The 24461-nt window shown below is 39.9% G+C and overlaps 1 protein-coding gene across 4 annotated transcripts in view; it reads right to left on the bottom strand.

Moving 5' to 3' along the window:
- SRFBP1 (serum response factor binding protein 1) overlaps positions 1-23554 on the bottom strand; it is a 122317-nt gene extending 98763 nt beyond the window's left edge. Inside the window, exons 1-2 of one of the 4 annotated variants that reach the window (XM_074953018.1) lie at positions 23393-23519; positions 19734-19908 (exon numbers count right to left, since the gene is read on the bottom strand). In XM_074953018.1, coding sequence (XP_074809119.1) covers positions 19734-19865 — 132 coding nt within the window. In that variant the 5' untranslated portion in view covers positions 19866-19908; positions 23393-23519. Of the gene's footprint in view, positions 1-19733; positions 19909-23392 lie in introns of those variants that run through there. The other 3 variants (XM_074953022.1, XM_074953021.1, XM_074953019.1) reach the window with 3 other exon arrangements.
- Between the last annotated feature and the right edge of the window lie 907 nt (positions 23555-24461).

The raw sequence follows: 24461 nt of genomic DNA, 5'->3' as shown, positions 1-24461 counted from the left end.
CACTTGCCTGGCTGATACCCAAAAAAACAAAAAACTATAGCTCCACATATGCATTAATGATGACTGAATCTCAGATACAGGCCTAGAAAGACATTCATACGTAAAATTTAAATTAATATCAAAGGCCTCTGCTAAAGAGATTTGTCCTCACTCTCTCCTCGCATGAGCCCTTTTTTAAGCCCATCAATTTCAAGGACCTCGATTGTGGTAGAAATATTCTCAAAGGAATATTACATTAGAATTAAATGTTATTCTTGGCTGCATTTGGGGCTTGTTTTAAAGTTTGTAGAGGGAGCTCATCTCCAAATTAAGTGAACATTTGGCCAATTTATTTTTAATCTAGGAGAACATGACTAAAGATCTGTGAGATGTATCAAGAAAGGTACAGGCCTATATTTTCAACTACAGGGTCAGCAGAGACTTCAAAATGCATTACACAACAGTTAACAATCTAGTTGGTTAAGGGACAAAAATAAGCAATGCGCATATATTCTCTCAGGACTAGTTTGATGTATTCTGTTCCAAAATATTGAAATACAGGTACTAGATGATCTGGCAAAAAGAAAAGGAGTACTTGTGGAACCTTAGAGACTAACAAATTTATTTGAGCATAAGCTTTCGTGAGCTACAGCTCACTTCATTGGATGCATTCAGTGGAAAATACAGTGGGGAGATTTATATACACAGAGAACCTGTCTGGATAAGACTTCAAAAAGACATTATAAAAATCAGAGCTTTTTATTCTGTTGCTGTGTACAAGCAGCAGATAATTTTGCATACAAGAATCATTTAAATCACCCATGTCGTAATTCATCTTTAAACTTTTAGTCATTAAAGAAATGTACTTCCATAATTGTTATCTTCATCTCAAATATATCAGCCCAGAAATGGATAGTCATTTCATTTTCCCTTGAGCAGTCTGAAGCAAATACAACTATTCACTTAGGGCTTGATCCTATAAGATTCTGAGCGCTACAGCCCTAATTCAACAAAGCACGTCAGCCCAGGATATAGCCCTTAAACAGATAATATTGGGCTACAATTTGGAGCCCTTTCATCCATTTCTGGTGGACTCTGCTCAAGTTCTACCCATCAAATCAATCAATCAGGGAACCACTGTATTCCTGGTAACAGATTTAGCATCTACCGTTATAAGCAGAAGGTCACCCTCTATAGAAGAAGCAACCTGGACTTGCGCTACCAATCCCAGGAGATCTTGGAAGACATTTCTCACGTACAAATATACATGATCACATTTTATTGTTTTCATCACACAGATCTATGGGTCCTCTTACTTTGTAACCTCTCCTTCCTCCTCTTCCTTCTGTGTCACTATCTTATTTTCTTTATTCTTCCTCAGTTTTCATTTCATACAGGCCAATAAAGGTTTCAAATGAATAGTGTACAACTGCACTTTAGTACAGTGTAATATTAGGTGGTATTTTTTATTCATTTACTTTTTATTTCTTCCCCAAAAATAAACACATACCTTGAACTAAACTGAAACTTTAAAGGTTCCCCTTATAAGATTCCCACCTATTGTTGTCTGCTCATATTCAATGAAATCTCTTTGTAAAGATATTGTACATCTGCTCTTTCTGTAACAACTTGGGCTACACAAGTGTCAACTTTCAAAAATGTCAAGACTTGAAAGGGGAAGTTTACTCTTAGGAAGTCCTCTTCACATTTTCTACAGGCTTTTGTCATAGAAATTTGGCTAGATGTAAGTTTATCTAAAGAAATAATCTCTAATCTTTTTTCCCCTATTGGGAAATATAAGCCTTATGATAATTGACTGCTTTGATCTATTAAGCTCAACACTATTAAACTTTAGAAAAAAAATTCTATATACCCTAAATATCAACACCTTAACAGCAACCAGTGAATATCACACACAGGAAGCAAAGTTAGATGTACAGAGGTGAAGACGACTAGGAGTACATTTCAAACAGAATGACCAAGTACAAGGAAACTGAGGCTCAGGAGTAGGACTGGATTCTTTTATTCAGATAAATAATTGAGTCAAAGCCACAAAAAAGAGCTTTGATAAAAACATGTTTGAAGCTGACCAACTCCTTTATTTTAAATAGGGTTTTCCAGAGGGTGATAACGTGAAAGAAAGATTTACCACTGCATTGGGGGACACAAACTTGTACTTCTGATGCAAAGAAATAGGATATAGGAAAAGAACAGAGAACAGGAGGAAATGAAATCAGAAGTATAGTGAATTTACTCAAAAAGTGCCTTTGTGCATTTTTCCACAGCTTTTCCAAAACATTCCTGTTTTTATTTCATCTGAAAGTTGCACAGTTTTGCTTCAGTCCTTTTCATATTTTATTTGGAGAGGGTGAATACCCTGCATTTGCCTGGGACCACTATAGATACCAAAAGAGGAAGAGGGCTTTCTGCTGCCCACAAGTATGCTTTGGTATTACTGGCCAGCCAGATTGTGAAACATAGCCGCATGGAGAATTTCTGTGTTAGCAAGTGTTTATATCCCACAAGAAAGGGTTCCTCCTGAGGGTACTTCTATCATTTCTGTATATTTCCCTCCTTCAATAGGAACTCTGTGCCCCACCTGGCGTTTACAGATTAAGCCAGATTGAGCACTGGTTTAACGAAGTTTGATATTGAATTTTGCTTGAAATTACAATGGGAACAGTAGTTTGCCTTCTACGCACAAACGCTTTCTGCAAGAAAAAGCGGATAGTGGGGGTGAAGCCCATGGGAGAGGACAAGAGAAGGAATAAAGAGCTTCAAATACCCCTGCTAGATGTTTGATTGACAGTGTACTTTTCATAGAATCATAGAATATCAAGGTTGAAAGGGACCTCAGGAAGTCATCTAGTCCAACCCCCTGCTCAAAGTAAGACCAATCCCCAATTTTTGGCCCAGATCCCTAAACGGCCCCCTCAAGGATTGAACTCACAACCCTGGGTTTAGCAGGCCAATGCTCAAACCACTGAGCTATCCCTCCCCCCATATATAATTTATACTAAGCTCCTACCTGCGTAGTTAATCCTCCCCCAGACAGCCTATAAGCCCCAACCTACATGAGATGCCACATATCACTGCCACCATCTTTTAAGTGCTACTTATTACTGCCATGGAAGGTTTCAGCAAGTCTATTTTTATGCTTTAGCATTGGCATCCCACTTTCTCACTCCAGCTACTCTCTCCCTCCCTCGTAAAGAAGCACCAAGTTAACCGCTGCTCAGCACACTCTTTCAGTCCTGTTTTCCATCACCATCATGGATCCCCCTCACACGCTCCCTTCCAGACTCATCACTGGCAACTTCAACCTCTGTGTCAGCACTCTCTCAGACGCTTATGCTACACACATGATGGGTCTCCTTTGATCTTTTACTCTTGACCTGGTATCCATCCAAAACTGCTCTCATTGACCTCTCTCGATGAATCTGTTTCTAATTACTCATCTCCCCATACTAGCATGTGTCAGGTCTCTGAGAAATTACTCCTAAACCAGAGGTCCCCAAACTGTGAGGCGCGTCCCATAGGGGAGCGCGGCTGGGGCCTGGGGGAAGAGAAGGAGCTCCACCCAGCTCCGCCCCGTGCCTGGGGCCTGCTCCCGGGACCCCGGCTGCTGGCATTGGCCCCTGACCAAGGCTCTGCTCCCAGCCCTGTCCTGCTCCCTGTTGGAACCCCAGCCTCAGTCCCCTTACTCCTGTCCGTGTCCCCCCTCCCAGAGCCATATCCCCTCTCCTGGCTCATCGGAAGGGGGGGGGGTGAGGTAAAAGGTTGGAGACCACTGTCCTAAGCCCTCACAAAATTGGACACTGGATACAGGCATAAAAATGATGTTGAAAAAGGAGACATGAATGCTGCCTGAAGATGGCTTCCCCAAATACTGATAGACTCTATAGGCTATATTTTGAAATAAACTGATGCATCACAGAAGTTTCAAATTTAAGAGAAAAATTGTATTTTATCTTAGAGATTCAGTTATTCAAGGCCTGTTGCTTTCAGGAGCTCTAAGTCACTATTAAACTCTTCATTGACGCAGAGTATTAATCAAAATTCCTATTATCTCTTCCTGCTTGCTCTGCCCCACAATAGGCTTTCTAATAATTCTGAGTGAAAAAAGAGTGGCTCCTACAGCAGCACTCTTTTATTCAAAGAAGAAAAATGATGTCTTAATATTTCAGAGTTGTGATGTGAATCCTCAGGAATGATTCCCTTGTGCTGGGCAAATTTAGTTTTCCATTGGCCGATTTCATTCTCAGGGCCAGTCCTTATTTTCCATTCAGTTGAGGGTTCCTAAACAACAAGGGCAATTTGGGAAATATGCAAAAGAGAAGAGCACAGAGATGATTCCCAGATAAACAACATATTAATCAACTTTAAAATGGGTATAGAGAATCCTTGTTTGAAAGTGGTTTATTCACATTAATTTGATTTGATATAATGAGGTTATTGTTTGGAAGCGGATTAAGCTAAGCCAGAACAAGGCACTCTTACTCTAGAATCAGAGTATCCACATAGGGAGCTATTCCAGAATTACTATTGTGCTTTAAATTCACACTTAATTTAATCAAAAATAATTTTTAAGAATAGACAAAACAAGCAATTTACGGACCCCGTTCATACCTCCTCCAAAAAAGAGCTTTGCAGTGTTTTTATAGACATTCGCTAAAATGTTGTTTCTTACTCTGAGCTTCTGTTCCTACTCATTATTAGAACTTATCTGCACTGTACACGTATCAGTGCATCTATTTTTATCATTGATGTTTAATTAGCTTCAATTTTCTGTTCAACTATATGCATTTTTCATCCAAAATCCTAAAATTTCTTATCCTTGGAGACTATTTGAATACAACGGTATTTTTAATCTGATGACTTTTCAATGAGATTGCTTAGTGCTGATTCACGTTAAATGTCTGACTGACCTCAGAGGAAGTTTTTTTTTAAACAGGCCCTGCACCACATGGTATGTCAGCTTCCAACACCTAACTGACTGAATGTGTTTCAGAGTAGCAGCCGTGTTAGTCTGTATCCGTAAAAAGAAAAGGAGTACTTGTGGCACCACAGGGACTAACAATGAAGTAAATGAAGAGACTAACGATGAAGTGAGCTGTAGCTCACGAAAGCTTATGCTCAAATAAATTTGTTAGTCTCTAAGATGCCACAAGTACTCCTTTTCTTTTTGAGTGAATGTGAACAGAGTCCTGGATCTCAGACTGCAAACTAAGTTTGTGAAACAGAGTGCCTAGATAACCCTGACTTACAGCGTGGTAACCTGGAGATCTCTGGGTCTAACTCCACAATGATTTTAATGGAGTTACTCTAAGAATGATTACTCAATTCCTATGCCACATATGATATTAGCCTTTAATTAAATATTGGAACTATGAGATAGAAAGCCATGACACCTTAAGAAACCAGACATTCACAGAACAAAGTACATAAACTGGAGTGGAATATTTGCATTTAAAAACTATGCAAAATTTATCTATAATCTGGTCTAAGTGTTCAGTTCAAATATACACACTGTACTATAGTGAACAGTGCTGTTACTAATACTATAGAAACTGGAAGACACCTTGGAGCATTTTCCCAATAAAGCAGATATCTCAGTTAAGTCATTTTTCAAATGACTTAATTACTATACTGAACAGATGCAAAAGGTTATTCAATTTACTCCATGCTTATTTCATCCTAGCCTACGGCAAGATCCAAAGCGCAATGAAGTCAACACAAAGACTTCCATTGACTTCAGTGAACTTTTAAATGATTATCTGGTAACTTCTGTATTAGAGATGAGAAATCAGAATGTCACAGCTATTTAACTCCATAATATGAGCCAAATTGAGTGGAAGTTCATCAACACTGCCCCAATTAAGCAGCCATCATCATCACTCACTATTATTCACTCTTAGTTTTCTAGATAACAGACCTCAACAGCGCCTCCATTCTAATTTGGAAGAAAAACCTGTAGCATAACCCCTCCTTCCTCCTACAACCACCTTCTATTTTTTTTCATGAATTTGTACACGTCAAGCCTGTAATGCCAACTAACAATTCAAAAGCTGAACAGAGAGGGAAGTCTGCATTATGCAGACACCAGCAAGCCATACTGAAATATGTTGCTTTTCCTCACCCTTTTTAAAGCATTTGTCCTTTACACATGCATATATACCAATAAATTAGTACTGGTAAACTATATTATATAGCATAATCTGTGCGCTTCAGCTATGCTAAAAATAAAATAAAATCTACAGCAGTTTCTCATGACTGTGTGTGCATGTTTTTTTCATTATACACTGCCATACCAAGGAACCACAGATGTTTTATTTTATGAGAGCACCTAACTAGCCTACGTGGCCTACCACACACACTTTTATATAAACTACTGAGAGCTAAGGAAAACTTCAATTCCTGTCCTCAAGTACAGTAGTTTGATATTGTTTGTGTACAATATAGTTGGCAGCAAAGCCTGGAGTGCTTTACATGTTTAATTACTTTTGCAATCTGCTGAAAGAAAATCTGTGTGATCTGCTGATCATAGTTTGCCGTTAATAGAGTATAACTGATGATGTGGCATCTCTAGGAACTTTAAAAACAGCTGCTGGAAGAGTTCCTAGAAAAAAGTACTGTTCCTCTGAATTCTCTCACATGGTATAAATTTGGAAATTCCATAAGCTTTAAAGAGACCTTTTCCTTAGGACATCTACATGGTCTGTAAAAGAATGTCAGTAATTTAACATTTAAATAATTTTAGGCAGAACTTAAGATCAAGCTATCATTTTTTTTTCTTCCAGAAAGTGTTGTATTGAAGATTATTTAAAAGGAACACAAGTAAAACAAAAAGCTTTACATGTATTTCCATAGAGCTAAAGTTGACTGTTGCCAAGTATTTCAGAGGTTAAAGAGTACATAATTTTTTCTTCATAACACCCTACACGTTTATAACATGCAGTCAAAGCAAAAAAAAAAAATATATATATATATATATAATTTTAGTTCGCTAGTATTTATATTTATCTGCCCAAGTTGGCTAAAGCATGAAAAAATACATTTGGTAAAGAGGTGAAATTTGAAACCGCCAGTAAATTTGCTTTAATGATTTCTCTTGCCTTGCTTAGCCCTCTAGAGACAAAGTTACTTTGAAAATTATAATTTTGGTTTAGTGTTTTTCCACCAATCAATAAAGATTCCTCAGCAATGTGATTAAAGAAATGTAATAAAAGGGAACGATAAGTTGTATACAAAATTACTTTTTTGCCATCTATTAACCAATTATTATTTTTGTAATAAAAAACATAAAGGTTCTGTAGAGCATCATTTCTAAGCTTTGGCCTCAAAAAGACCAAACGATTTTAAAAGGGATATTAAAAAAGGTCCCAACCGATATCTGTCTTTCAACTGTATTTTTATTTTGGACCAGGAAGATGGGGGGAATGTCAGCCTAAGCTGATTAATCAAGTTCTCTTTCTGTCCCCCTCAACACTCATCCCATACCAGCGTGAACAGGAAAAAAAGGTAAAGAGCAGGTTCTTCAGTGGCAATAGCTTGTCTGAAGTTCTTCCCAATGGCTTTTCCTAGTGGCTCTCAAACTTTAGCATGTTGAACTTCATCTATCAAAGAACCTCTCCCCCTCAACCTACCTCAAGTTTACAGCCCAAATCCAACACCTTCCCTGCAGCATCAACAGACCTTGGTTACACAGAAAAAGTATTATTAGGTGAGAAAATAAATATAAACAGTCTTTAATTCAGCAGTGCAGTTGTTTGGTTGGTTGGTTTTCTTCTCCCAATCATCTATCTATTCCTTACCCTGGATGAAGAACTAAGTACAGTACTTAGCACCAGATCTCCTCATTGCCTGTAAATTTCAATCTTCTAACCACTTCAGGTCAGGAATCTGCAGGCAATGAGTAGACCAAAATCTTAATTCACATAGTGTCACTGCTTGAAGACTAACACTTAACCACTGTGAAGACCAACAGGTAACTAAACAGACCACAGTTTACAACACACTAGCCAAGTCTGTTCTTTCGGTGCATGCACCAAGTATCCAAACAAGGTATCCAAATTGATTTGAATGTCTCAGCAACTCTCTTGACAAAGATGGAGTCTTGTGAGAAGATGCTTCACATATTAAAAGTGGTTTGTTTCTCTAGCCTTAACTATGAAAGTAAAAAGAGTTCATTACTTTTAACACAACTTCAACACTTCATTTTATGATGACAATTCAATATGGAAATGCAAAAATGGATAAGTGACACACAAATTGGAAACAGGTCCCAGCGTGGAGCACTATAGTGAAAGCAAGAATGAGAAATCAGCCAAGAACCAACTTTGGGTGATGTAAAATATACATCATGGAGGATTGGCTCTGAATTGTTAAGTGTTTAAGGTGCTTCCCACTCAAAGTGACTGCCATTCAATGACAGCAAAGCAGTTCCCATTTGTTCAGTTTGTACTGGGATCCATTAGATTGACATTAATGGTGTTAATTGCACAGTCTTGTAAAACTAATAAGATATAAAGTCTAACATGGATAAGTAAACAATGTATTTTATATTTAATAGTTTAAAACATTTTAGACACCAATCTAAACAGCCCTGGACTATGCAAGTCTGACAGCTCAGCTTCAGTCAGAACATATCTCCCTACCATATTTTCCCATCCTTCCTTCAAATTCCACCCTCTACCCCAATGAGGCTGAGAATACATGTTTTTCTCATTATACAGAAGCCAATATCTCCAAAGGAACATACCATGAAAGAATGTGTTTGGCCATTCAATTTACAAGTTGAGAAATAACACTTCTGGAGCAAAGGAAGGCAAGGAATAAGAATCCAGCAACTGATTTTCTATTTACTTCTCTCATCTTAGCTGTGGAAATTTCCTCACAACCACTATCTGACCAGCTCCTGGAGAACAATACTCATCCATGCTATATAGCACAACATACAAACCCACCTCCCCACAAATAAGGGAATGCACAGTCCCCTGTGAGATACACAGATCCCCAAATCAAAACTTCCCTCCATTTTGACTCTGATTGACAATTTGGGCACACAGAGAATATATTCTGATGTGTAGTCTGAGGGCTCTGAAAGTAAATATATTTGGTCTTTTTTCATAAGTTATGGCTATTTTCACACACGTTTTATATGCATATTTTTTCTTCTCCTTATATAAGGAGTTATATAGTTCCATTGTATAACAAATACAAATTTAGAAGTTAGAGGTCCAACCTGCACACCCTACCAAAAAAACCCAAAAAAACAGAGCAGTGCAAAAAGACGTTCTGGTAAGTTGTGGTCTAATAAATAATAGACTAAAAAATCTGCAGTCAAAATAAAAAGATGATTTTCAGTGCCATTAAGGACACCCTACTATTTCCCAACAGCTCTCCCACTCCACATTTTCCTATCAGTCTTGTTAACCGTGAAAAGAGATTGAAAATGGCTATTAAAGTAGACTGTTGAGACCTCCCACAACTGAGATCTGAGCCCTGTTGTACTAGGTAGGCACTGTTCATAAACATAGTAACATTATGTGACCGTTACAAACTGAATTCCCAGACCCAGTTTAGCGCTTTAACTACAAATTCATCTTTCCTTTCTAAACATCTCATTATTGGAGGCACCCCACAGAACATTTCAGAAATTTAGGATGTTTGCAGCAGTGGAGTGGGTGGGGGGAAGCTAACATCTATAATAGAACAGCAAGGAAACATGGAAAGTAAATGGGGGGAAAAAACCCACCCACGAGAAAGCGGCTTCTGGCCTGGAGCACTAACCCATTATCCCCTCTCCTCCTCAACAACATGACATGAGAGAAGAGCAACTACCCTCACTATCCCAATGGCATGACTCCTCTGGCTGCATAGTTCTGATTACAACTCCCACCATCTCTATGTGCCCAAATCTCCTCCAGGCACAAATAGTCATACATTTTCTCATTGCTCAAGTTGTGTGTGTTGGGGGGGGGGGGGGGGGGGGCTTCTTTAGAGTGCATTCCTGATTTAAAATGCTTAATAATCTAAACATCTCTGGTCCAATCCACTAATTGAGTTTTTTATTTCAGCTTGGTCAAGACTGAGCAAGAACCACAAGTCCAGGTGCAAGTAAAACTTAACCAGCACCTTCTGGGAGGTGATTGGAGATCAAAAGTTTATTAATCTGAGAGAGATCCACTGCCCACCATTGGATCTACCAATCTGGTAAGAAAATATTACAACACACCATGCTTCATAAAATGACAGTGTTTATAAAAACTTTCCCAGATCGAAGGGATATTTTTAAAATTAAAAGCATCAAATATAGAGCAATCAAAATAAGCATGGAGAATGCAAAGATTATTTAACTCAGGAAGAAGGACTGCTTTTCACCCTAATTTCCACATCCTGGGAACTGAATGGTTTTGTTCTGTGCAATCCTTTTAATGGTCCAATTCTGCTACTGATAAAATGAATGGGAATATTGCCATCGACTTCTGCAGGAACAGGTCCCATCATTTTTAAAACTCAGTTAGTTTGGAGAGAATTTGTTAGGTAGTCCACAAAATTATTTGGGGGCAGATATGCGGGATGGAAGGACATACCACAAAAAAAAATTAGTTTAAATGGGTATTATGACAAATGCTTGCATATACAAACAAAATTGTTGATTATTTTCATTTATTTCCCCTGAACCATCATAACAGTTTCACCCTGTTTCAGCATGCCTTAGTGATGGATCACCACTGCCCATTCGGTGGGGATTTAATTCATGGTACAAAATATGACACCTTGTTACAATTGGACTTTAAAATGTGAAATACATTTATTTTTTATATTTTGTCTTTTTGCTACCTCGGTTGTTTGTCCACATGTTTAACACATTTCCAAAACCTAAGAAACTTTTTAATAAACTCAAATCTTATAACTGTATTTGTGAACAGTAATCAGTTCACTCTTGTATTCCTCTATATTGCAGATGAAAAACAATCCTTTTTCCATATTAAACATATACATGACATAGATCTCTCTAAAGCAGTCATTGACATTGCTGATTATGTGCTGCCATCTAGCAACGTTTTTCAGAAGAATTTAGTTTATCCACACATACTTTCTGACAGCAGACTATTGTACCTGGGACCACATATTAAAACTTTAGAAGTCTCTGTAAACGAAATACATCTGGTGTACGATACATGTTTTCTAATCTTTTTCTTCCCTCACTCTTTATTCCTAGAACTATGTTCAAACAAAGATCTTGTTTTCATGCAAGTTCATAGTCATCAATTAATGGCCAGATAAGGACAAGATATCATTTCAATATAAGATCATCACTGCAAAATTAGACAAAAGGAGAGGATTGGGGGGGGGGGGGGGGGAGGGGACGACAGACAATTGCGACCTAAAGAATGTAAACACTGGAAGCATACTTGTATACAATGGCTATAAGAGTTTACAAGATGAAAGGTTTTCCTTCCCCCCACATAAATTTGTGTTTGTATTCTTATCACTCTCCTTTTCTCTTAGGGAAAAAGAATGGGGGAGGGTAACATGCATGTCCTTGCACTAGATGAAAGAAGCATCTTATTCTCCATATTTCTACTCCTTCTCAAAAGTCCCTTCTCTCATTTTTCCACTTTGCTCCAACTTTCTACCTTCCTCCTCCTTTTCCTGCGTACCCACTCCACTGTGCTACATGGAAATAAAAATGGAATCATCAAACCTATTCAGAGGCACATTGTATATTATACAAAAAGAAAAGGAGTACTTGTGGCACCTTAGAGACTAACCAATTTATTTTGAGCATAAGCTTTCGTGAGCTACAGCTGACTTCATCGGATGCATACTGTGGAAAATACAGAAGATGTTTGTTTTTATACACACAAATCATGAAAAAATGGGTGTTTATCACTACAAAAGGTTTTCTCTCCCCCCACCCCACTCTCCTGCTGGTAATAGCTTATGTAAAGTGATCACTATCCTTACAATGTGTATGATAATCAAGGTGGGCCATTTCCAGCACAAATCCAGGGTTTAGCAAGAACATCTGGGGGGGTGGGGGTGGAGGTTAGGTTACCTTGCATAATGACTTAGCCACTCCCAGTCTCTATTCAAGCCTAAGCTAATTGTATCCAATTTGCAAATGAATTCCAATTCAGCAATCTCTCGCTGGAGTCTGGATTTGAAATTTTTCTGTTGTAATATCGCAACTTTCATGTCTGTAATCGCGTGACCAGAGAGATTGAAGTGTTCTCCGACTGGTTTATGAATGTTATAATTCTTGACATCTGATTTGTGCATCATACACATTGTAAGGAGAGTGATCACTTTACATAAGCTGTTACCAGCAGGAGAGTGGGGTTGGGGGAGAGAAAACCTTTTGTAGTGATAAACACCCATTTTTTCATGATTTGTGTGTATAAAAACAAACATCTTCTGTATTTTCCACAGTATGCATCCGATGAAGTGAGCTGTAGCTCAGGAAAGCTCATGCTCAAATAAATTGGTTAGTCTCTAAGGTGCCACAAGTACTCCTTTTCTTTTTGCGAATACAGACTAACACGGCTGTTACTCTGAAACCTGTCATTGTATATTATAGCATGCACAGACACCAATGGGGTTTAAGCAATCCAACGTGGCCATCATCAGAATGTAGAAATGGGATTTCAAGAAGAAAGCAGCAAAGTTGTAGGAGAGCTAAGCACATTGATGAGTTGGGATCTAGTCTTGCTGCTATTTCTGCACATTAAGCACTCCTATTCAGGACAGATGCTTATTCATGTTTTTAACATTAAACACATGCTTAAGTGCTTTCTTGATTCAGGGCCTTAGTTGAGATTTTCTGCTGACAGACTAAGTCAACATTCAATTTTTGAACATAGCCATGTCAGTTACACAGGAGATAACTGCTTTTAATTATGAATTAGTTTCCAAACTAGTTTTGAAACTCTAATACTTTGAAGTCACACTTCATAAAATACTAAAAGATTAGTAAACAAAATGTCTGCCACTGTGTTTTAAACAAGTCTTGCTCACATGGAAGGATAATTCCACTCTCTCAAAGCATGGGTTTCCTTCTACATGTATAAAATACAAAAGTCAAATATTTGTTGAATTATATCTTTAAAACCCCATAAAATATTTGGTATAAACACAAAATTAAATGACCACACTGAAGACAGAACATTCCAGGCAACACTGCCATATCAAGGAGTTATCCTCTGGAAACATTATGGTATACCTACACTTGAGCTTTTAGTCATATTTTAACTAATATAGTTGAATATTTTAGTGTAGACAGAACAAACACTTGCTCTTAGTCATGTTTAAAACCTAGGGCATGTCTTCACTGCAGCGTTAGCTTGAGGAGTAATCCGAGGGCTTGTCTGCACTGGCAATTTATAGCGCTGCAACTTTCTGGCTCAGGGGTGTGAAAAAACACCCCCGAGCGCAGCAAGTTTCAGCGCTGTAAAGCACCAGTGTAGACAGTGCCCCTCGCAGGGCGCTGGTAGCTATGCCCCTCGCAGGGCGCAACTACACAAGGCACTGCTGCCAGTGTAGACTAGCCTGAGTGTTGCTCCTAACCTGATTCCCATGCACACATAATAATCGCTAGCTCAAACTAAGTGATCCTTTAAACTTGAGCTAGCTGGTCCATCAGGGTAGGGGGCTAACACCCAAGCGGGGCTGATACTCCAGCTAGTAATGCAGAAAGGACTCAACTACTTTGTGCTGCTAATACAAACACTCTGAACTGCTCAAGTGTTGTGCAGTGTGACCACTCTTACTTTAGCAAGGCTAACTTGAGAGTTGTTAAACCAAGTGTAGATAACTTGAGCTAACGCTGTAATGAAGATGGTAGCTAGCTTTGGCAACATGTGTTTGTGTTCTGTCTACACTAGTTAACATATTTCTAAAATTTAAAGTTATAGCATAATTAAAAATTAGGGCTGCCAAGTGATTAAAAATAATCACAATTAAGCATGAGTTTAAAAAAATAGTTGTGATTGCTGTTTTAATCACACTGTTAAACAACAGAATAATTGAAATTATAAATATTCTCTCCATTGTTAACTATATTTATTGTAAACACAACACAGAATACAAAGTGTACAGTGCTCACTTTATATTATTTTTATTACAAATATCTGCACTGTAAAAAGATAAAAGATTATGCTTCCACTTGTAGACTGTACTAAGGAGCATACGAACGTTTAGCATATCTGGCACATAAATACCTTGCAATGCCAGCTACAACAGTGCCATGTGAACGCCTGTTCTCACTTTCAGGTGACATTGTAAAGAAGCAGCAGGCAGGACTGTCGCCTGTAAATGGTTAAACGAACTGGTCTGTCTTAGCAACTGGCTGAACAAGAAGTAGGACCGAGTGGACTTTAGAGCCTACAAGTTTTACATTGTTTTGTTTTTTAGTGCAGTTATGTAGGGGGAAAATTCTACACTTTACTCCTGGGGGAATTCTACACAAAAAAATTAAAAATTCTGCACACTATATTTTAAGATTCTGCATATTTTATTTGTCAAAACAACACTGTATAATCACCCCAGTTTCAATTATTTTGTTAATTTCTTTCAAAACACCTGTCAGTAAGTATGGCCGTAACAATACAGAAACAAAAAAAAACAAAAAACAAAAAAAAGAACCCTTATGATAACCCAGTTCCTATTTCTTTACCCCCTCCCCAACAGAGCCCAGCCGGGGGCTCCAACACCCACATGCCCTCCACCCACAGCCCAGGTGTGGGACACTCCCAAGCCCAGACACCCACACCCCCGACCCCTCAGAGCCCAGACACGTGGTGTCCCTCAGCCCAGAGGCTTGCACCCACTATCTACCAGAGCCCAACTGTGTGCCCCCCCACTCCAAGCCCAGACAATCGCACCCCATACCTGCCAGAGCCCAGTTACAGGTTCCCCTCCCACCCAGCCCACCTCAATCACTTTGTATGATTAAGAAGTGCATGCTCATGGGTTGGCAAGGAGAATTAGTAACTGCTTCAGCACTCTTTAGAAGGGGTGTGTGCTGTGAGGAGAAGGTTGGCTGACTGGGATTAGGAGCCAGACCATCCTTTGGAGGGAAGGAGGGAGAGGAAGGAGAATGTTAACAGTGAAAAAGTTCTCCTTGAGAAACGTTTAGGAAACAGGTTTTGAAAAGCTTTCTTCAACCTTTCTTTAACTCCTTGATGTATGAAGTTCTTTATTTGTTCTGCCCAGCCTCTGAAAAGCCCAGATGTGACAACTGGAGTCTAGGTTCCCCTACAGGACTCTTCTAATCTATTACAACCATAAACAAACAGATTTTTTTAAAACACTGTTCTCAAACTCTGTCTGTTCAGATATACTAATAATTAAAGAAAAACAGCAACATAATATCAAAAAGAAAAGGAGTACTTGTGGCACCGTAGAGACTAACAAATTTATTTGAGCATAAGCTTTCATGAGCTACAGCTCAATAAATTTGTTAGTCTCTAAGGGTGCCACAAGTACTCCTTTTCTTTTTGCCAATACAGACTAACGGCTGCTACTCTGAAACCTGTAATATCAAAAGGTAGTCAAAGCACTACATCTAATTACAGAAGTTAAATTCATAAAAATCTTAATGCAGATTAACAATGCCTCACACAGATTAGATACAGAAAATGCATCACATTACTGGACCATGTACGAAACCAATTTTTGAAATTTTTGTATTTTTAAAAAAAGTTAAACACTTTAAAAAATTTAAGAGTACCAGACCTTACCTTAGAGCAATTTTGAAAAATCTGATTTCTCATATACTGCACTGAGGAGATAAATTTCCTCTGCCTCAGTCTAGTTCCCAGCAGGACATCAACATTATCAACTTAACAACCTGTCAGCTGTCACTTAATGACAAGTATCTCTGAAAACTTTTGAACATTATCAGATCTCAGATTTTTTGTTTTGTTCTGACAAATGCTTCCTGAAAAACACAAAACAGCATAAACAGTGCTGTTTACTCAAAGAATCTTGGACAAGCTACAGTCCCTATTCAAATAAATACACTCTACAAGCATATGACTTGTAAATAAACATGGTCATAGTTCAGACTGGACATACACAATATGGGGAATTGGGCTCCCAAAATAAAAAGCCATTTGAGAAAAGCAGCTGGGAAACTTCTCCGCTTCCAAAAAGCATCTTTAAAACATTGGCTGGCATTAGTAGGCTCAGATCACCTATGATGTGTCAATACAGGGTGGGGAAAAAACCAAGTAAGTGACTACAGCATTAAATGACTGCAGACCTTGCTTTAAAAGCCTTCTGCAGTCCCAGAGGTGCCTTTAGTAAGTAATTAACCAAACATTTGCCCTTTCAGTTCCCCAAACCAATTTAACTATGTCAGCAATTAAAAATTACTATTTAAATAGATGACATTTAATGTTTCTCTTTGCAGCCATAAAAAGAAAGTGTAAATTTCTACAACAAAAAATTAAACAGCTTATCTGAAGCATTTCAATTCGTGGATCTGTATTTGGTTTGGATTTTAAGAGAAGACAGTCAAACACTATGTTTAGGCAATGCAATCAAACTAGTCCAATGCTGTCAACTTCCACTGTCTCCTGAACATAGGACAGAGTGCTCCACCTGGTCGATTACAATTGCCCATGTAATTTATTTCAGTTTAGTTTCCCAGAAAATTATTTTATCTATATAGCTAATTTAAAATTTTGCTAAGCATCAGTGCTTTTTAAGATTACTTGCTTGACTGGTATTCAGCTTAGATTCTCTGCTGAAGTGACTGAAACAATGAACGTGCCCAAGATGGACAATGGTAAAGCTCCTCTCTTTGCCTGTAAGATTAAGATCTTAAATAAAAATAAATAGATTCCCTTATAAGAAATTCAGTGTCCCTTCCATTTTCCCTTTATAGATTCCTGAAAAACTTGGTCGCTCATCAGTCTCTCATAATACTGCCACGAGATTTCAGAGCCCAGACTCTGTTTCTCCTTATTAGCTGCTAGCAAGATCAAGAATCTTCATAGTGTTCTCTCAAATAATCCACACATTTCCCCCGCATCACTTAGTACCTCCAGTAGTCTCCCATCTTACCTGTATTCCAGTACTTTGTTTGAAAGTGCTTTTTTCTTTAATTACTATTGTTCAGCTCTACCATCTCTTCTGGTTTCATTTTCTAGCTATATCATCCGATGAAGTGAGCTGTAGCTCACGAAAGCTTATGCTCAAATAAATTGGTTAGTCTCTAAGGTGCCACAAGTACTCCTTTTCTTTTTGCGAATACAGACTAACACGGCTGCTACTCTGAAACCCATCATCCTTGAGTAACTCCAATATGGATTTTTTTCACTAACTCAAAAGATATTTCTAATTTAGCATGTACTAGTGCAATATCCATGTATTCTGTGGTAAGTCTTTTGCTTAGTTCCCTAGTGTATAATAATGTATTATGTTAAATGAGATCAGGACCTTTCACAAAGACCTTTCACAGAATTTGTGTGGCTTGGGTTTCTTTGATTTCTGCCAACTCATTTCAGGTTGTATTATTTTTTTATGATTACTGGTATGAATTCAGGGACTTCACAAATTCTTCTATGATCTTAAAGACAAAATAATGCAATCTGTGATAACACTAAATGAAAGAATTGCGAAAACAGGTGTGGAACACACCAATTTTGACCACTCATGTTCCCCATATTCATTAGTTATTTTTACTTGTGTGGTTCTACTTCAAAAAGTACCTGTATAAATTACACTCCATCAAAAATATGTTTCCTCCGTTTCAAAATCATGTCTACTTACTTTAGGACCAAAAATAAATTGGGAAGATTAGATCGTCAGTAAACGTCAAGTTCACCATTCATACAAACCAATGAAAAAGTATTTCTATCGATGGTAATCAAAATGTACAGGTAGGCAACATAAGAAAAATGTTGCTTGAGAACTTAGTGTTTGATTTATCACTATTTGTTTTGTAAATGTTGACACTTGTGTTTTAACAGTTATAAAGCTTTTACGTTTTTGAATTTCAATGTCTACTGTCATAGTATAATTATAGAAAGCTTTTAAACTATTTGTTAATGTTTACAGATATTAAATTAGTGAGATTCCCATTGTCTGATACCCACTCTCCTAAGTTCCTGCAACTGTGAAAATTTAAACTGATAAAAAAAAAGTTTAAAATGCTTAACCCCCTAATTGTGTGCAACTATGAAAATTTAAATAAAAACAGTTTTAAAATAAATCAATATCTGTTAAAATTATAAAAATAAAAATCTAATTCTGCCAAGCCTATTTGTAGTCCTTTTTATTCTTGTTAGCACTTTAGAAAGTCAACATAGCTGCACAAGCAAGCTGGATTCAGTTCTGGCTGATCCATAAACTCATCCAGAATAGTTAACTCTGTTCCAAACAACCTCATTTATACATAGTTAATCCTATTAGTTGAATCCTTACTATCAGAAAGAATCTGCAAGGAGGAAAGTACATAACATGACTTTCAAATCCAAGTTGAGAATTTACATGATTAGCACTTAGAAAAACAGTATCTTTGTACTCAAACTGCACAAAAATAATCTGTAGTCCTTTGGAATATGTGGAACCCCCCACAGTGAATTGTTTAAAAACACGTTAGAGAGCAGAACTGCCATTTTGTTTTTAAGTACAAATTAATATTTTAGAATCCCAAATCTCAAGTGGGATAGCACACAAAGAGCTAAGTCACTAAACAGACACTCATGTTTATTTTTCAATTTTATATAAACAGACTGCCTGTTCTGTCTGGTTTCTATCATGCTGAATATTTGGAAGTTAAAAGGATAGGTCTGGACCTAGACAGACTTAATCCAGAACCTACCCACTCTACAAGAAGTTAAAAAAATGCAAAACAATTCTATTTAATGGCCTGATTAAAGTCAGAGGGAGAGATAGCTTAAGCTTTAAGGCTCCTACCACCTGAGTGTATAATAGCGATCTGAGTCGGCAACTGTACCCAAACGTGTGATCCCTTGCATTTGTGTCACCACCTCTAAGGGCTTGTCTGCAGACATCTGACCAGCACAGCATTAGCAAATATCTATTCCTGAATAACTTACCATGTTGATACTGTACTCCAAAAGAAGTAATTTTATTCCTCAATAATTACTCTGCTTCCAAAGCAGAGTAGTTATTCCAGACTAAAGTCACTTTTTTTGCAGCATAGTGACAACAAAGGGGAATTATACCTATTAATTATATCAGAATACCTACTGAAGAATATGTGGAATACTTATTGTGGGAAATTTCCCGCTTTATAGACAAGTCCTAACTTCAACTATCAGTTGCAAGTTAGGAGCCCAAATATTATGTCTCATGCTCCCCCTGCTGTCCGGCACATTCACAACATGGGAATAAAATACCTGCAATCTGATTTAGTCCAATTTGAAATCTCAGTAATGCAGGACCATTTAAAACTACTGTCAAAATATGACATCTTAAATTAGGGAAAACAATTTAAAAGATTCAGTAATTTGTAACACAACAAAGAAGTAGAGTTTTTAGTTTTAAGGCAATTAATCCAAAAACAATGTCTACAGAAAGATGAAGGTCAATTGGCTGCCTGTCTGAATTAAAGTAACCACTGAACCTTAGTCAATAATATCCTTATTTCCGTGTACATATAAACAAGGCTTAAGCATTATTTTAAGATACTGTGCATATTGAGAGAAGTGAGAGTAAAACATTAACCCTTCATTAGCTCAAACCCTTCATTAGTTGTCTACTGCATATACCTGGGTATTGACTGCAAGCTTGAAAAAGCTACTTCTCCTTCCTTTTGTCCTCAGCCCTCCTGTTTGAAGACTCAGAGGGAGGCAAGAAAGAGTGGGCTCTCTATTTCCATCAGGGAGTGAGTTTGGCTTCATATTATCATATGCTTACTTGACAGCAGCTTGAAAGATGTAGCCCCTAAAAGGTTTTAGAGATAACATGTGAGTGAGAACCTATGATGCTCTCTCAGGGCGCCCACAAGTATTGGTGACCTTGTGACCCCTCTGCCTTAGCAACAGAGACTTGCTGGAGCTAAACTGGGTGACAGCATCCTTTTACCCCAGTCTGTTAGGCCTCACTGACAAACTTCTCAGGACTCTGCCAGCCCTTACTTTACTTTGCAGATAACACTTGTAACCCAGTTCCTGAGCCCTGAGAAGACTGGACACTCACTGTCATTAGACACTCTCAGTCATTACCAAGTCCACTGCCTCCAAAGAGATAGCATGCACACCAACTTAGCTGAGTCAACAAAGAACTCACACTTCACTTAATATTAAAGTACTGAGATCTACTCAGGATAAAACCAAGTTTATTCATAAAATAGAGATTTGAATGATACTGAGGCCTTGGCTACACTTGCAAGTTAGAGAGCATCAAATCAGCCCCGGGCACCCTAACTCCTGAGGTGTCCACAGTGGCAAGGGACTTAGAGTGGCTGGCCTCTGCAGTTGGAGCGTTCCTGGTAATCCACCTCCATGAGAAGCATAGAGCTTTCTGCGCCCTGGCTGAAACCTGGCCCGGTTGTCAGTGTGGACTACATGTTGCCTTACTGCGCAGTGATTAGCCTCCAGAAACATCCCAAGTGGCCACTCTTGTCATTGTTCTGACCTCTGCTGCAGGCATGTGGATATCCCCTTTCAAAGCACTGTTTCTGACAGCATGCTTATCTGCTCCAGGACAAAGCAAACCATTACTGTGAAATGCTGCTGCCACTGAGGCAGGCATGTGAGAGAGAGAGGGGCGTGGGCGGGGGCTGATATCGGGGGTTTCCCCTGCCACTGTCTGAACTAACAAAACAGCATGCTGACACACTCTCTGCCCCCCAAAACACAGTCTCTCCCCCCACATATACACAACACACTCCCTCCCCCCCCCCGCCCCAATTCGAAAAGCACGCTGCAGCCACTTGCACACTGGGATAGCTACCACAATGCACTGCTCTCTGTGGCTTTGCAGGATCTGCTAATGTGGCCACGACAGGGCGCTTGCAGCTGACAGTGTAAACACAGGGCAACACTTTCCCTGCTGCTGTCTCCAAGGGCTGGTTTAACTCCCAGCACTCTACATCTGCAAGTGTAGCCATGCCCCGAGTAAAGATAGTGGAAACAGATATGGTTACAAATAAAACAAAAGTATACCATACTTTGAGAGACTAAACAACTCTAACAGGCTAAAATCTATGTCTAAGTTAATTTTCTCACCTATACCAACTTCTCAGTTACCAGTCCCTTCCAGGCCAGGATCCAACATACATGGATACAAAAGACACGGTCCTTTTTGTTCTCAGGCCAGGTCTATAAACTTACATCAATATAACTATGTGGCTCAGGGGTGTAGAAAAATCCACACCCCTGAGCGACAGTAATTCCGACCTAACCCCCAATGTAGCCATCGCTATGTTGATGGGAGGCCTTCTCCTGTTGACATAGCTATCACCTCTCATGGAGGTGGATGAACTATGCTGACAGAAGCTCTCCCGTGGGTGTAGTAGCGTCCTCACTGAAGTGCAACTGCATCGCCACAGCATTTTAAGTGTAGACCTGCCCTCAGTGATGGATCGCAAAAGTGTCTTTTTGCTTCACTTTTTATTTCCCCAGAATTTACTTTATTTGTTTCCAGATGAACCCTTGGGGTTCAGACTCCAGTGTCCTTCTATGCTGATTTCACATCCCCCAAGTCAAACTGGCTTTTCCTGATGAGGTACATGAAAATGGGGCTCTCGGTGTTGGTTCCACAATGCTGAATTTACTTTCGAAACAAGGAGATAAATACCTTCCCTCCTGTCTGGAAGAAAACCTGCTTCTCCCTTTGTTTGGCTACAGACTTTAAAGTATATCAGCAGCAAGTATCATAATTCCTCATATAGTGTTAATACATACATATCACAATTATATTAATGACCAGTTGGCTACTGGCCTTCATTCAAGCCATTTTTATATGTAAATACGAGGATAACAATGTGTTAGATGTAGTGTGTTTGTCAGACCTAATAGGAGTTACTGTTACATGACAGTGAACCCTTTGGCAGTTGGCACGGAGAGGGTCTTAGGGTCACTGAACAACAGCACCCTTTCTCTTCTCAGCAGCCTCAAGGGAGAAAGTCTGTGCTTTCCATTAGGACATTACCAAGAACATCAGTGGTGGAACCCTAATCTTGTGTTAATCTTAATCAGGCTAGCTCCATCTAAGGGCAGCATTTCAATCTGCCAAAAGCCAAAGGGATGCACGTAGTTTTTAAAAACTGGAAGAAACTGTTGAACCTGCCCTTACTTTTAAGGCAAAGGGAACACCCAACAAAATTACAGTGTCCATCAGGTTAAACACCACTCTGAGCTACGCAGAAGAGCTAGTATTCATTGGTGTTGGTTACAGTTACTTGGATCAGGATGCGCAGAGCCCACTAGAACCCATGGAGCCAGACAACTGCAGCCCATGAGACAACATCTCCACCCGCCACTTCTCAATCCCAGCGGTGTCAACATGAAGGTGTAACATGAAGTTTACACCAGCCTGTGTCCACTCAATGTGCATATCAGAGGCCAAACATTTCTAGAGGCTTATAAATAGGACACTCATTTTTCATGGCTATGAATTTGGTAATCACAGATTGTGAAATCTGGTCTCCCCCCATGAAATCTGCCAGGGAGAAGCAGGGCTGGGGGTGCCCCACCGGGGACTCCTAGCATGCACCGTGCTCCAGCTGCTGGTGGAGGGACCATAAGGCCAGCCCTGCCCTCCCCGAAAGTGATTATGTCCCCCGTCATACCATGCAGCCCTCATGTCTGCACAGTCCACTGCTCTCCAGCTACCCAGTTCTGAAGGCAGCACCTCGGTCACCAACAGCACAGAAATAAGGGTGACAATACCATGACCTACAATAGCCTTGCAACCCCCCTTCCCCCCCGCCAACCCAACCGTCTTTTGCGTCTCGACCCCCGTGGTTATAACACTGTGACATTTCAGATGTAAATATCTGAAACTGTGAAATTAACTATTTTTAAAAGCCTATGATCATGAAATTGACCAAAACGGACCATGAATTTGGTAGGGCCCCTACTTATAAACGCTCTGGGCACCATGGGCCACACTGCAGAGCTACTGGGGCCTCCTCTGACTGGTACTGGCCAGGCTTTGAGGGGCCACAACATACCTGATCCCAGGGCTCCTCTGACATGGGTGACGAGCTAAAAGCCCAAGAAACAACTCGCCCCAGCCTGGGACCCCCCCCCCATCCACGCGCAGCCCGAGACCCGCCCCCCCAGCACTCTCCCTCCGCCCCCCAACGGGGAGCCACATCCCTCCACCAGAGGCCCCCCGGTTCTGAGCCCCAGGAGGGAGCAGCCGGGAAACCGCCGGCGAGGGCCACGTGCGGCGGGATGGGGGCCGCGTGCGGACTCACCTCATTGTTGAGGTTCAGCACCTGCGCCATGGCGGCGGCCGCAGCAGCCCACGCGAGCCAGCAGCACCCACTGCGTGGGGAAGAGCAGCCCCCGGCCCACGCTCTTTCCAAAGACACCCACGAAAAGAAACTGCGCGCGTGCGCACCGCTCTCAGCGTTGCGGAGACGCTCTAGATGGCGTCTCGATGGTGAGGGACAGTCTAGGTGCCGTCTCGCTGGTCGCTTGACCCACGCGCACCAGGGTGCCGGGGGCAGAGCTGGGGAAGTTGGGCTGGTGCCCTGCGGGGCGGGAGAGACTTTTCCTTTGTTTTTCAGTGACTGCAGCTTATGGCCGGGTCGGGACCTTTTATACCTTGAATAACGGAGCTTTGTGATCGAGCTCAGAGGAGCCCCCAAGCAGGCAGGGGAGGAGCGGGTCTGTGTCCAGATCCTCCCCCTCTCACGTGTGTGTGCAGGAGCTGGGCACAGGGTCCCCTCACGCCCCCCCGCCGCCCTGCACTGGGATCCACGCTCAGGCTGACACGGGGTGGAGCCCGTGCTATTAGGTCTTTCCCACGGAGTGAATTACATCCACAATTTGATGGTAGTTGCTGCCTTTGTAAGGCGAACATATAACAATAATAGAAAAGTAATAAGAGCATAACATGCACAGTGGCAAGTTTCTTGGCAATTGTTCAATCTAACCCTGTAAAACAAATTACATCTCGATTCACTGCATCTAGTCCTTGCTGCATTTTATATAATAAACAAATTACATGTTTAACGAGTTTTTTAAAATGACAAAATTATAAACAAAATTCATCGGGCAGCCACCCAGTCACCCCATGTGTCTGAGTTTCATTATTCTCAACAGGGTTTGAATTTTTTTTTTACCAGATATGGAATTGAAAATTTAAGTTTTTACCTAGTCTACAGTATTTTCAGGTACTGCCTCCCTCAATATCTGAAAGAAATTTGGTACCATAGGGAAAGGAATTTGAATAAAGGAAGAGTTACTTTTGTTTTAATTCAAATGTAAAGAGGCTTGGCTTACTGCAAAGTAGCCGTGAGCACAGTTTGAAATTCAGCT

This window comes from Natator depressus, chromosome 5, assembly GCF_965152275.1.
Source record: "Natator depressus isolate rNatDep1 chromosome 5, rNatDep2.hap1, whole genome shotgun sequence".
Lineage (NCBI taxonomy): Eukaryota > Metazoa > Chordata > Testudines > Cheloniidae > Natator > Natator depressus.
This window is presented reverse-complemented; position numbering and strand designations above follow the sequence as displayed.